General features: G+C 39.2%; 2 protein-coding genes across 2 annotated transcripts in view; both read right to left on the reverse strand.

Annotated features, from left to right (window-relative positions):
* The window catches only part of LOC132377804 (dynein axonemal heavy chain 12-like), a 62,110-nt gene extending 61,535 nt beyond the window's left edge, over positions 1 to 575 (reverse strand). The window contains exon 1 of the mRNA XM_059944186.1: positions 483 to 575. The gene's annotated coding sequence lies outside the window, so the exon portion shown is untranslated. The remainder of the gene's footprint in view (positions 1 to 482) is intronic.
* Positions 576 to 666: 91 nt separating this feature from the next.
* The window catches only part of dnah12 (dynein, axonemal, heavy chain 12), a 157,907-nt gene continuing 144,720 nt past the window's right edge, over positions 667 to 13,853 (reverse strand). Inside the window, exons 65-74 of the mRNA XM_059944187.1 lie at positions 11,984 to 12,124; positions 11,738 to 11,875; positions 10,408 to 10,641; positions 9,901 to 10,089; positions 9,602 to 9,705; positions 7,731 to 7,935; positions 6,485 to 6,622; positions 4,829 to 4,920; positions 4,636 to 4,703; positions 667 to 980 (exon numbers count right to left, since the gene is read on the reverse strand). Coding sequence (XP_059800170.1) covers positions 790 to 980; positions 4,636 to 4,703; positions 4,829 to 4,920; positions 6,485 to 6,622; positions 7,731 to 7,935; positions 9,602 to 9,705; positions 9,901 to 10,089; positions 10,408 to 10,641; positions 11,738 to 11,875; positions 11,984 to 12,124 — 1,500 coding nt within the window. The 3' untranslated portion in view covers positions 667 to 789. The remainder of the gene's footprint in view (positions 981 to 4,635; positions 4,704 to 4,828; positions 4,921 to 6,484; positions 6,623 to 7,730; positions 7,936 to 9,601; positions 9,706 to 9,900; positions 10,090 to 10,407; positions 10,642 to 11,737; positions 11,876 to 11,983; positions 12,125 to 13,853) is intronic.

Raw genomic sequence — 13,853 nt, forward strand, 5'->3', positions numbered from 1 at the left:
TCCTTGTGCTGGAAGCTGAGGACTGATTGCATTTTAACTCTGCGTCTTTGTTGAATGATAAGGTCTGAATAACAATAGGCTCTAGTTTAGTGCAGTACTGAAGTCTCCACTTGCAAATCTGGAAGGTATATGTATGCTTGCTTCCTAATCTGTAGACGTAAACTCCCCACTGGAGTAAGACAAGACCTAGAAAGCAATTTTCTAAATTATTCTGGGGAATCCCAGCAAGACCAGACCAGGCCCTCTTACAGAGGAGCCCAGCGGTGGACTGTAATAAAAGATTCAGACCTGTCAGTAAGTCTCGGACTCATTGTGTGCTTAGAGCATGTGAATTGCTGATTGAGGAGAACTGGTAAGGTTTCTGCTTGGAATCACCTGCAACATCCAAATTGATGTAATTATCTCATTTTGGTACAAAATTAATTAAATTGCAAAGTTTCCAGGAGGCCTGCTTTGCATAATTGTGTAAGAGGGATACTTACACACAGACTTGTGATCAGAATCATTTTGGTCTTCTACTTATTTGATCTCGTTTACACATTGGAAGGTAGATTCTTGTGAAAAAGTACCAAATTCAATTTCACCTTTCATGCCTAAAATAAAGGAGAATCTCCATCCATATTAAAAAGAAATGTAAATTATTTTATTTATTAAAAATATTGTGAGTGAAAACTAAATTAAGATAGACAATTAAACATTTTTTAAAGTGAGGCAATGCCGCTGACATGGGACAGGATTGGAAAGACTTCCTGGTTGAATATAATTTTGATATTCTGGAAGTCTGTGACTCTAGTCGTCCAACTGGCAGAGAAGTGCAACACCACGCTTGATCCAGTGCTCAACTGGCCGATCGGTAGGCAGAAGAATGGCAATAACAAAGTTGGTCGAGTGTCCTGTGGTAGAGAGGGTTCCTTTTCGCTCACTAGTTTTGTAGACTGGACAGATGTAGTCGAGCGAAGACTTGAAATCTTCCTTTTTATCTTGAGAAAAATAGAGTTCAATGTAATTGATGTGCAAAGTAATTTGATTCCTTTTTTTTAGAATGGAGTACAGATTCAAAAAAAACTAACATAATTGTTAAGATCATTTCGCCTTGCTTTTGGTGAATCTTGGCTTTTATTCATAGCTCATCTCCTTATTGCTCTAAGATCTGAAATCTGACAGGTTCCTTATAAAGAAAATGCAAGAGTCGCCAACAGGGTATTTCCTATTTTAATTTCCCCACATTTATAGGAAATGTCCTCTTCTCTTTGGTACCTCGACACAGGAATATATCAACAAACATGGGTACTCCAAACCGTGGGTCATCAGTTTGGTTTGTACCTCTGCAGGAGTATTTCTGCAGAAAGTACACTCCGTGGCCACAGTATTAGGTTGAGTGCCTTTAAAAAGTACTCATCCACCACCCCCTCCCCGGAAGCTTTCATGTTTTATTGTTTTACAACATTGAATCACAGTGGATTTAATTTGGCTCTTTTGACACTGATCAACAGAAAAATTCTCTTTCATGTCAAAGTGAAAATAGATCTCTACAAAGTGATCTAAATTAGTTACAAATATAAAACACAAAATAATTGATTGCATAAGTATTCACCCCCTTCAAGTCAGTATTTAGTAGATGCACCTTTGGCAACAATTGCAGCCATGAGTCTGTGTGGATAGGTCTCTATCAGCTTTGCACATCTGGACGCTGCAATTTTTTCCCATTCTTCTTTACAAAACTGCTCAAGCTCTATCAGATTGCATGGGGATCATGAGTGAACAGCCCTTTTCAAGTCCAGCCACAAATTCTCAACTGGATTGAGGTCTGAACTCTGATTTGGCCACTCCACTACATTAACTTTGTTGCTTTTAAGCCATTCCTGTGTAGCTTTGGCTTTATGCTTGGGATCATTGTCTTGCTGGAAAGCAAATCTTCTCCCAAGTCGCAGTTCTCTTGCAGACAGCATCAGATTTCTCTCCAGGATTTCCTGTAGTTTGCCGTATTCATTTTACCCTCTTCCTTCACAAGCCCTCCAGGGCCTGCTGCGGTGAAGCATCCCCACAGCATGATGCAGCCACCACCATGCTTCTTGGTAGGGATGGCATGTTTTTGATGATGTGCAGTGCTTATGCCAAATATAGTGTTTAGTCTGATGGCCAAAAAGCTCAATTTTGGTTTCATCAGACCATAGAACCTTCTTCCAGCTGCCTTCAACGTCTCCCATGTGCCTACTGGCAAACTCTACCAGAGATTTTATGAGTTTTTTTTCCAACAGTGGCTTTCTCTTCGCCACTCTCCCATAAAGCTGCAACTGGTGAAGCACCTGAGCAACAGTTGTATGCGCAGTCTCTCGCACCTCAGCCACTGAAGCTTGTAAATCCTCCAGAGCTGTCATAGGTCTCTTGGTGGCCTCCCTCACTAGTCCCCTTCTTGCACAGTCACTCAGTTTTTGGGGACAACCTGCTCTAGGGAGATTTACAGCTGTGCCATATTCTTTCCATTTCTTGATGGCTGACTTAACTGTACTCCAAGGGATATTCAGTAACTTGGAAATTTTCTTGTATCTGTCTCCTGGCTTGAGCTTTTCAATAATCATTTTGTTGAAAAGCTTTGAGTGTACTTTTGTCTTCATGGTGTAGTATTTGCCAGGATACTGACTCACCAGCAGTTGTACCTTCCTGATACAGGTGTAATTTTTCTACAATCAATTGAAACACCTTTGTAGCATATGGTGGTCTCCATTTAATTAATCATGTGACTTCTAAAACCAATTGTCTGCATCATTGATGATTTGGTGTGTCATCTTAAAGGGGGTGAATACTTATGAAATCAATTATTTTACATTTTATATTTATAATTAAGTTAGATCACTCTGTAGAGTTTTCACTTTGACATGAAAGGGTCCTTTTACTGTTGATCTTTGTCAAAAAAGTCAGCTTAAATCCACCATGATTCAATGTTGTAAACAATAAAACATGAAAACTTCCAAGGGGTGAGTGGTGATTACTTTTTATAGCACTGTACACCTTATTGGTAATGCAAACATCTAACTGGCCAATCATATGGTAGCAGCTCAGCGCATTAAAGAATGCGGACATGGTCAAGAGGTTTGCTCAGACCAAACACCAGAGTGGGAAAGAGATGTGATCTAAGTGACTTTGAATGTGGAATGATGGTTGCTGCCAAACCGGACAGCTTGAATATCTCAGAAACTGCTGATCTACTGGGATTTTCACACACATCAGATTTTACAGAGAGTGGTGTCAGAAACAAAAATAATCCAGACAGCGGCAGTTCTGTGGGTGAAGTCACCATGTTAATGAGGGAGGTCAGAGGAGAATGGCCAGACAGTTCATTACCACTGGTTTAGACTGACAGGAAGGCAACGGTAACCACACATTACAGCAGTGGTGTGCAAAAGAGCATTTCTGAATGCACAGTACATTGAACCTTGCAGTGGATGGGCTACAGCAACAGAAGACCACACCAGGTTCCCCTCAAGGCCAGTTTATTAGGTACACTCCTGTACCTAATAAAGTGGCCACTGAGTGTATATTCTAAACTAAAGACTTCTTCAGGATTATGAAGCAAAACTAGGCAAGAATTGTCATCCAAAATCCCATGCGCTCTGCACCTTGAAATCTAATAGTCTGGCCTGGGCTGTGGTGGGGCTCCTAATTTGACAGTCGGGTGACTCTATGCCCCAAGCGACATTGAAACCTTTGAACTTTGCTAACTTTTAAAGTTGTGAGTTTTTCAAACGGTCTCTAAAAGCTTCTTTTTATTTTATCTTGTTGGATGTGCAAAACTGTTGCAGTTTGTGCCATGACGATACACCCTGTGTTTTGTTGGGTAGGGAAGTTCCAAGATTTAGGTCAAGCATCAATGGAATGATAATTTATTGCCAAGTCGTTATGATATAAGATTTGGAGGGAAACCCCTAGGAGGTGGTGCTCCTGTCCTTCTTGCTAATAGAGGTCAGAGATTTGGGAGGTGCTGTCAAAGTAACTTAAGTGATCAAATACATGAAGTTCTGAAGACCGAACAAAATGCAAAAAGTGCACATCAGCAGCAGAGGAGTAAATGTAGACACGTGTGTTAATGAAGTGGACTATTTATTTCCTGGCTGGTACTGGATGTTGTTGAAGCATTGACTCAGACAGAACAAATGCTGAAAGAGTATAAAATGAATCACAAACTCCTCATGATATTGCAATATTTACATAGTTTGTCTAGTCAAGTATCTGTTCAACAATTACCCTCAGAAATGGCAAGGGAGTGGGGGATAGTAATGCCACTGAATACTAAGAATGAGTGGTTAGACTCGTTCTTGCTGGCAATGGTAATTGTCTACATCTTATCCAGGGATATGATATTTAAAAATTTTTAAACCATTTGAATGTTGTCTATGCATTGCTGCATGCAGGGAAATATTGCTTCTGTTCAGAGAAGTTTAGAGGAACTACTGTCACCTAAGTAGATCACTATGAGCAGAACTAATGGCATTAGCCAGCAAGTCAGGCCAAATATCTTGTGAAAAAGCTGGGGGGAAATGTGCTGCATTTGGTGTGTGTGTGAAAATAGTACAAAGTTAATCACATTGATGCAGTGTTTAGTCAAGGATAAGAGGCCATGAATAATTATTCACTCACTTGGTTGTATCCAGATGATGGGCATAGCATCAAAAAGGAGTTTTGGAAGTTGTTCAGCCATTAACCCACTGAGAGGAGAGGGAAAATAATATATCATATAACATCAAATGATTACAGCATACTAAAAATAATACTCATTGGAATTTCTACAAATTCAACTGGAATAGCAATCAATGAAATTGTTCTTGTGTACCTGTTTCGATCCCATCGAGCTCCGTCTAAAAACAGCCCGTGGACATAAGCACCATCTGGAGGAGATCTCATTACTGTATCTCTAGGTAGAACCTGAGGAAATACAACGCGTTTGAATTCCTGCTTTTGGTTAAAAACAGAGCTAAAACTTTAGTTGTGAAGTGACCCTGAACAACATAGCTATACAAACAAGAAGAAGAATTCTTAATATTTACTTATTTGAGAGAAAGGGGAATGTGATTACAATTTGTTGCGATGACAGATCATTTCCCGGTGGTGGACAAGGCTATTGTTGTCTCTGAGATAAAACACCAAGTTGTATTCGCTCTTCCTACCTGTGAAATATTGCATTAGAGATGAAATACAGACTTTTCCACAAAGCTAGATTTTATTTTGTTACTTTAGAGTTACTGGATGGTATAAGGCCCTTTCATGGCCATTAAGATCGTGCTGCCCAATTACACCCATAGGACAATTAATCTACTAACCCGTACATTTTTTGCGATGTAGGAGGAAACCCACATAGTCACGGATGAACGTACAGCAGTGGGAATTGAACCCCGGAGGCTGGCACTGTAAAATGTCGGGCTAACCACCACACTATCGTGCCTGCTCACTTACTCAATGGCAGCAAGACCAAAGAGCTAATTATTGACCAGGTGGGGGAAACTAGAGGTCCATGAGCCAGTCCTCATCAGAGGATCAGAGGTGGAGAGGGTCAGCAACTTTAAATTCCTCAGTGTTACTATTTCGGATGACCTGTCCTGGGCCCGGCACACAAGTGCAGTTACAAAGAAAGCACGGCAGCGCTTCTACTTCTGCAGGAGTTTGCAAAGATTCAGCATGACATCTAAAACTTCGACAAACTTGTATAGATGTGTAGTGGAGAGTTTAATGACTGACTGTATAACAGCCTGGTCTGGAAACACTAATGCCCTTGAACAGAAAATCTTACAAAAAGCAGTGTCTATGGCCCAGTCCATCACTGAGTACATCTATATGAAGTGTTGACAGCATCCATCATCAGGGACCCCCACCACCCAGGATATGCTCTCTCCTTGCTGCTGTCATCAGGAAGAAGGTACGGAAGCCTCAGGACTCACATAACCAGGTTCAGGAACAGTTATTACCCTCAACCATCAAGCTCTGGAACCAAAGGGGATAACTTCAATCAGCTTTGTGTGCCCCATCATTGAAATGTTCCCACAACTTATAGAGTCACTTTCAAGGACTCTTCCTCATGTTTTTGATATTTATTGATTTCTTACGTACACACACATTTATTTATTTACTTTTCTTTCTGTATTTGCAATGCTTGCTGTCTTTGCACACTGGTTGAATGCCCAAGCTGGCGCAGTCTTTCATTGATTCTATTATGGTTATTAGTCTGTAATGGATTTATTGAGTGTGCCCACAAGAAAATGAACCTCAGGGTTGTATATGGCGACATACAAGGACTTTGATAATAAAAATACACTTTAAACCTTGTGTCCAGATGATAGGCACTGCAGCAAAAAAGAGTTTTGGAAATTGTTCCCAATAACAATAAAGTTGCATTTGATTAATGGGAGAAGAACAGTGCAAGTGTCATTAATTTACATAAGGAGGAGGAAAATATTAGAGAATGAAGAAACAAAATTGAAATAAGACATATTACCTCATATTCAAATCCCAACAAGTCAATAGGGATAGTGTACTTTCTGGCATAATTCTGCATGACTCCAGTCAGGAAGGCCTGGGTAAAGAAGAACCCAGACAACCAGAAGACATTGGGCTTTTCTTCATCAAACCATTTCTGTCAAGTATAAAGCAGTGTATTATGATTTGATATTTAGCATTCAATTACAATTAAGGATTGATCATTTATATTCATGTGCTTTCAACTGGTCAATCAAAAGCTCTGGAGATGAAACTGGATGGAGAAATTTCCATTTCCTGGGCGAACAAAGAGGCCTTTCTTTTAGAAATGGTGTCTACAGTGCATAGATAATGGTGGATGTCATACTAAAGAGAGCCTTGGGCACACGTGCATCAAAAACACAGAAACATGCTCCATTTAAGCATTTTACAATATCAGTTAACAGAAAGGATCAATTTTATTCATCATAGATGTATTAGAAATTTGCCACTGTGTGTTGGGCAGGGTGTGACATGCAACAAAAAACAACATTCAACACACATAAAGAATAAGAGATGATATAAAAAGTTAGAGGTTAAAGTACAGACACAGAATAAAATGTACATAAATACATAAATGCCAGCATGTATTTACAATGTGAATAGCATTATAAAGATGGTTTAAAGTGTTTGCTGTGTGGGGTGGAAAGGACAGATGTATTTCAAGTCAGAATGTTGAACTGCTACAAGATCCTTGGTACGTTCTAATCCGCGATCAAGTCTCAAACTTATATTAAGGTGCTGCTAAATAGAAGGAGTGGCATTGACTCTTTGTAGTGGGGGTCCGTTCAGATATATGTGAATCAAGCCACAGGGCTGTAAGCTATGTGCAAGTCATCTGTTCAGTTGACCATCCACGCTGGCTTTGACTGGTGTTTACAACACCTAGTATTGGCGAACTCCTGAAGCATCCAGTTTATGAACAATAGGGTCAAGCTCGGGGGAAACTCAGAGGCCACACATTTGGTACATGGCAGCCATTGATATTACAACAGTCCACAACTGATCTTGTTTTCAATTGAAATAAGATAACTGCTTGGCACCACTTAATTGGCCTGGGTTGGCATTTTGGGTGATTTTCTTCCAAGCATAATGCCAAGGGGCTTTAATAGTCACATGACACACAAGCCTGCATAACTTAACCTAAGCGGAGACACACAGACATTGTACTGATTGTGGTAAGCCTTTTGGTTTCTAACTGAATTGAAATGCTATGCAATTTTTACCTGTAAGAATTCTAGTCGTGCCAAAAAATCAGTGATGTAGCTTCCTAATGGTTTAAGGCTGGGATAAGAGCGCTTGGCCCACTTCTCAGGCAGTTTTCCCACTAGCAAGCTTCCTGCTAGGGCCTCCAGTGCAGAGTCCATCACCACTAGGCCTTTAATTGCTTTCTGGAGATTCTGAAGGGTGAATCGTATTGTTCGAATTAAACTGAAATTGATAACAAAAAAAATATAAAAAATTGTATCAGGGTACAAGGCACTATTTTCTTTTACAGTTAATTTGCAATAACTTGCTTTCAGGTTATTCATAAATCCCAATGTCTACACACCAGGAACCCGGTTCCCACTTTATTGATCATTGGGTCCTAGGTTCCCACACTCCCCCACTACTCACCACTGTTGACTGTCACTGACTGGGGCCCTGGTTCAGATGTTCCTTAACACTCATCAGGGCTTAAATTCATGTCCCTTCTTAAAACTTACTGGGTCTCTGGTTCTCACACTTCCTTTAAACTTACTGTAGATCCAGTAAGAATTTATTATTCTCCTGTGTAACTTCGAAATAAAATTGAATAGATAGTATATTGGAATATAAGGAGTTAATCATGGAGTTTTACTATAATAGTTTTATATAATATATATATATAAACATATATATAAATACATATAAATATATATAAACTATAAGAGTTTTATATAATAAACTAAAACCCCACACATAAGTATAGAGTTAAACCTTTAGTTAGAAAAAACAAAGAACTTAAGATGTTTAGATTGTTATCTCAATTCATTGCCTTTATCACCTTAATTAGATCTCTTCTTAGTCAAATGTAATTACGAGAGCACAATCTTAATCTATTCAATTATTTTAGCCCAGGTATAATTCATCCTTCTAAACATACTGTATTATTCTTGAGACACAACATTCAGATATCCAGAACTGGACACAGGTCATTAAATGAGAATAACTAGAGCTTTATATAACCTTAACACTGCTTACATCCTAGCTCCATGAGATAAAGTTCAATTAGTCACAGTCATCACAAACACCTCCTCCCACCAAACCCCGTTCCCACCCACTCAGGATCACATGTAATTTCAAAGTTCAAAGTACATTTATGATCAAAGTATGATCAAAGCCTTGAGATTTGTCTCTGTAAGGACAGCCACAAAACCAAGAAACCCAGCAGAACCCATAGAAAGACTGTCAAACAGCCAGTGTGCAGGAGGATAAAAATATCAAATGGTGCAAATAGCAAAGGCAAGCCAACTACATGAAAATGAGTCCACAGCCGTGAAGCCGGTCATCACTGCAGCCAATCCAGTAGCCGTTGCAGGCCATAGCCTCGGTTCAGAACAGAGATGAGTAAAGCCCGTGGAGCAGCAAGCTGAACAGGCCCATCCCTCACCTCCGGTTCCGACCCCCTGACCCTTTTTTACTTGGAACATTTTTTTTCTCCGGTTCCACAGCTGCTAGCTTCTCACCACCTGGAAAATCCTTTAAATTCCTTTAATCTAAACTGGATGACGCAACTTCATCCTTTTTCACTAAGAACTGATCTGCTACATGTATCCTCAAATCAATTTCTCTGTGCAACTTTCTGTTTCCATTTATGCTAGTTAGCTGTACATTCTTTCATCAGCAAAACACGATATTCGTTTCTCCATTCATTCATCCAAATTACTTTTCCAATACAATAAATGTGTAGCGTAAATCTGAAAAACTGGAGGATAAAAAGATAGATCCTACCAACTTCACCATATTAACTATTTTTTGGCCTGTTTTTAGTCAGTAGCCAATATTTAATTCTCTTTTAATGTAAATTAATATCATGTTAAATCTTTTATCTTTTTAATCTTAAAAATCTACTTACTTATTGAATCGTTCCATCTCTTGCACTAACACTGTGTTCATGCTCTCTTCATACTTTACTGGGTATTTTGTTAGTGCTTTGTCAATATCAAAGTCCACTGGCAACTGGCAGAGAAATAATCACAAATTTTGTTCGATTACTAAAAGAATGAGCCACATTATACAGAATGTGATAGCTGCTTACTGACATGAAAAGTTCACTGAACTTGGCAATCCATGTTTTAACTGACACTGTCTTGCACTTTGATGTGAAACAGTTGCACAATGAAGAGCTAACAACATCTTCTTGACTCTCAGTACCTTTGACAGAATGTCTGATGCAATATTTTCCAACATGTGGTCACTGACGCCTAACGAACCTCCCTGTCCACTGCCTCCCTGAGTTAGCAGCAGTGAATCAAACAGTATCTTAGTCTGTTGCAAATCTTTCGAAATGTCTACATTTTCATGCATCCCAAATACTTCAGGATGCTGAGTTGAAGGCAGTTTCTGTGGAAACAATGATAAGTATGAAAAGTTACGCCCAATAAGCGACAAAGATTCACTTTTAACAGCTGGCTGACAGTTTTGTGCGCTGGTAATCCCTGGCCCACAATCAGAATCAGGTTTATTAACACAGGCATGTGTCGTGAAATTTGTTAAATGGCAAATCATGGACAGTACTATTCTTTAAGTGGTTACTTTTAAGATCGCCCTATAAATAGCTAAGGTGAAACAAGGACAAAATTGTAATTACCATTGAAAATCTCACTACATTAAATTCAATATTAAAATGCATTGAATAAAATCCAATAACTTTTCAAGTACCTTAATGAAGTCAATGTAGTCATTGTAGCTCCCTTTGGGGGGTGCACAGTAATTTCTGCTGGGGGAAAATGCGTATCTTGGATTTACTATCACCTCAGTATTGTAGAAATCTGTCAATATTGTCATCAGTAAACGCCTGTCCCAGTCGTCTGTCACACGACCTCCATAATTACATTCTCCAGTCAGGTATGTGATGGCTTCGAATGGAACATTGTCATATTCATTAATGAAGAGCTGTAAATCACAAAGACAAGAATTAAAATACCATGAAACAAATTAATCTGATGTTCCCTTACAGATTTGAGATATTGTGGGCGTGAAATTTGTTAAATGGCAAATCATGGACAGAACTATTCTTTAAGTGGTTACTTTTAAGATTGCCCTATAAATAGCTAAGGTGAAACAAGGACAAAATTGTAATTATCGTTGAAAATCTCTTAATTAAATTCAATATTCAAATACATTGAATAAAATCCAATAGCAACCCTTGTGCCTGTCCTATTGCTGAGCAGCAGTGAACCATCTGATTGGCCTATCAGAGTTCTCTTTGAGAACTAGTTGACTTTATCAGCATTTCTGATCTGGCTATTGTTCACAATTGCACTTAATAAAAAAAATCCAAGTGGGTTAAAGTCCTTGAGGAAACAGTTAACATCAAAATACGGATTAGAATAGATTGATGCATCTGCAAACCTGAGGTACCTGGATTGTCTGTTGTAAGTGAAAGGGTGCTAACCTTTTCCAAATATCGCTGAATTAGGATAAAGAAAGTTATCTGCTCTTTCCAAATATGATGACAGTGCAGTAATCTCCACTGAAAGTGTGCTCAGGGCATCAAGGTACATTGTCCTGGACCATAAATGAAAAAGGGGGAAAAATACTCGCTTGTCCGTGTAAATCCAGATGCATGTAACCTGCAATCTTTAAAATTACTTAATTTAAACTTACTTAAATACTTAACACTTGGTAGGGAAGCTAGCTGAGGAATGGTATATAGAAGAGTAAAAATACAATACATAATCAATTTAATATATCAAACATCTACATATTTCAGAACAACTCAAGTTATGATTCACCTGAACAGCAATACACTAGCAAAACAGAAACACTTACTATTAGCTCATAACAATTTTCTAGTCATGTCTTTCAGATTATATTATTTCATGTAACCAGTATTGTACAAGACAGGCGTTATTACTAGTAATTTTTGTTTCATAAATAGCTTTAAGATAAAGCTGGTCAGCCGATATACGTGAACAAAACAAATTATAAGATGGTCATAAGTCTAGTTCTTAATTCTATGGTGCACCCGTATGCAGATGTTTATTACCTGTAATTGTCTCACACTGATTCGCAGGTCAGACTCATTGAATCCATAAGGAATATTCCATCCAAGAGGTCCAAACTTCCTCCTCTCCTGTACAATTGCGTGGAAAAAGCAAAGTCCATAAAGAAGCTTCTCCCAGGCCTTGAGAAAAAAAAGGTGTATAAATTATAAATAGCATATAGCTAAAAAGGGTAATGATTTGATAATTACATTTAACTAGTATTTGTACAGGATTGGATCTGAACTGACCAGTTCCTTTCCAACACAGTTGTGGAAAAACACAGGGTCAGAGATTGGGTCAGTGAGGTAGGATTGGAGCAGGTTCAATCGGAGACCAGTGGGAGGTTCATTGGTCATCTTCACGCCATTCTGCAGTATGGTCACGGGAAACTGTAACGAAAGAAAAGGTGCAGAACAGAATAAAATGCAACATCACTCTTTAACACGAAGAAATCATCTATTCATAAACAACCTCATCAGCAATAAGTTTTCACAGTAATTTATGCAAATTAAGTGAACAACTATGTACCTTGAAAAATCTACATATTAAATACCACAAAGATACGATGGTTATAACAATTATAACACTTTACTTGAAACTGGTATTTGCTATTATTTCATTAGTTTATATAGTTTACCAGGTTATTCACATACTGTATTGTTAAGGATCCCTTCCATCCTTCTTTGACTTTCTACCATCAGGCAGGAGACTCCGATACACAAAAACAGGAATGGTTAGGATGGGAGACAGTCTCTTCTATCAGACCACTGGGCTTCTGAACTCCCTGCCACATTGCATTCAAAGTGTCACTGGTTAATCTGTCCTGTACCCCACAATATTTAATTTATGCACTTTAGTTTGTTTAGTTATGTGTAATCCATCTATAGATTTCACCCCTACTTTCATAAGTTATTACATGTTATGTATCCTCCAGTGCTTTACACCCTGGTTCAGAGAAACGTCGTGTTTGATGGTATACATCAATATAGTTAAATGACAATAAACTTGAGCAGCACATACAAAATGCTGGAGGAACTCAGCAGGCCAGGCAGCATCCGTGAAAAAGAGTAGAATTGATGTTTCAGGCCAAGACCCTTCAGCAGGACTGGAGAATAAAAGATGAGGAGTAGATTTAAAAGGTGGGGGGAGGGGAGAGAGAAACACAAGGTGATAGGTGAAACTGGAATGGGGAGGGATGAATAGCTGGGAAGTTGATTGGTGAAAGAGATACAGGGCATGAGAAGGGGGGAGTCTGATAAGTGGGGACAGAAGGCCATGGAAGGAAGAAAAGGGGGGCAAGAGCACCAGAGGGAATGAAGAGCAGGCAAGGAGATAAGGTGAGAGAGAGAAAAAGGGAATGCAGACTGGTGAAGGAGAGGGTGGGGAGGGGCCATTACTGGAAGCTCAAGAAATCAATGATCATGCTATCAGGTTGGAGGCTACCCAGGCAGACTATAGAGTGTTGATCCTCCAACCTGAGTGTGGCCTCATTGTGACAGTAGAGGAGGCCATGGATTCACATATCAGAATAGGAATGGGCAATGGAATTAAAATAGGTGGTCACAGGGAGATCTCTGTGACCAGGATTCACCAGGAATCCACCAGGATTCTTTTGCCGCGGCGTAGGTGCTCGGCAAAACGGTCTCCCTATCTATGTCGGGTCTCACTGATATATAGGGTGCCACACCGGGAGCACCGGATACAGTATATGACCCCACCAAACTCACATAGACTTGACTTGACTTGATGTAATCTGTCTATCTCATTTATTAAATGTCATATTATATCCCATTGTAAAGAAATAATTAATCCAATTACTTTGAAACCTGCTTTCAATGTAGATCACATCTGGAAGAACCCGGACAAATTTTGTGATTTGCTAAATTTTATCCATGAATGACTCCAGCACAATCTGGATACATGGAATCATAGAGCACAGAAATAATCTTTTTGCCCCACCATACCTATGCCAATCATCAACTGCTCATCTGTACTAATCTCACTAAAAGGACTTTGTCTGCAACTTCCACACCTTAGCAATTCAAACACTCATTTAGAACCCAAATGTAAGAGCGCCTGCCTCCATCACCCACTCAGGCACTAGATTCCAGATTCCAA

This window comes from Hypanus sabinus, chromosome 19, assembly GCF_030144855.1.
Source record: "Hypanus sabinus isolate sHypSab1 chromosome 19, sHypSab1.hap1, whole genome shotgun sequence".
Taxonomy (NCBI): Eukaryota; Metazoa; Chordata; class Chondrichthyes; order Myliobatiformes; family Dasyatidae; genus Hypanus; species Hypanus sabinus.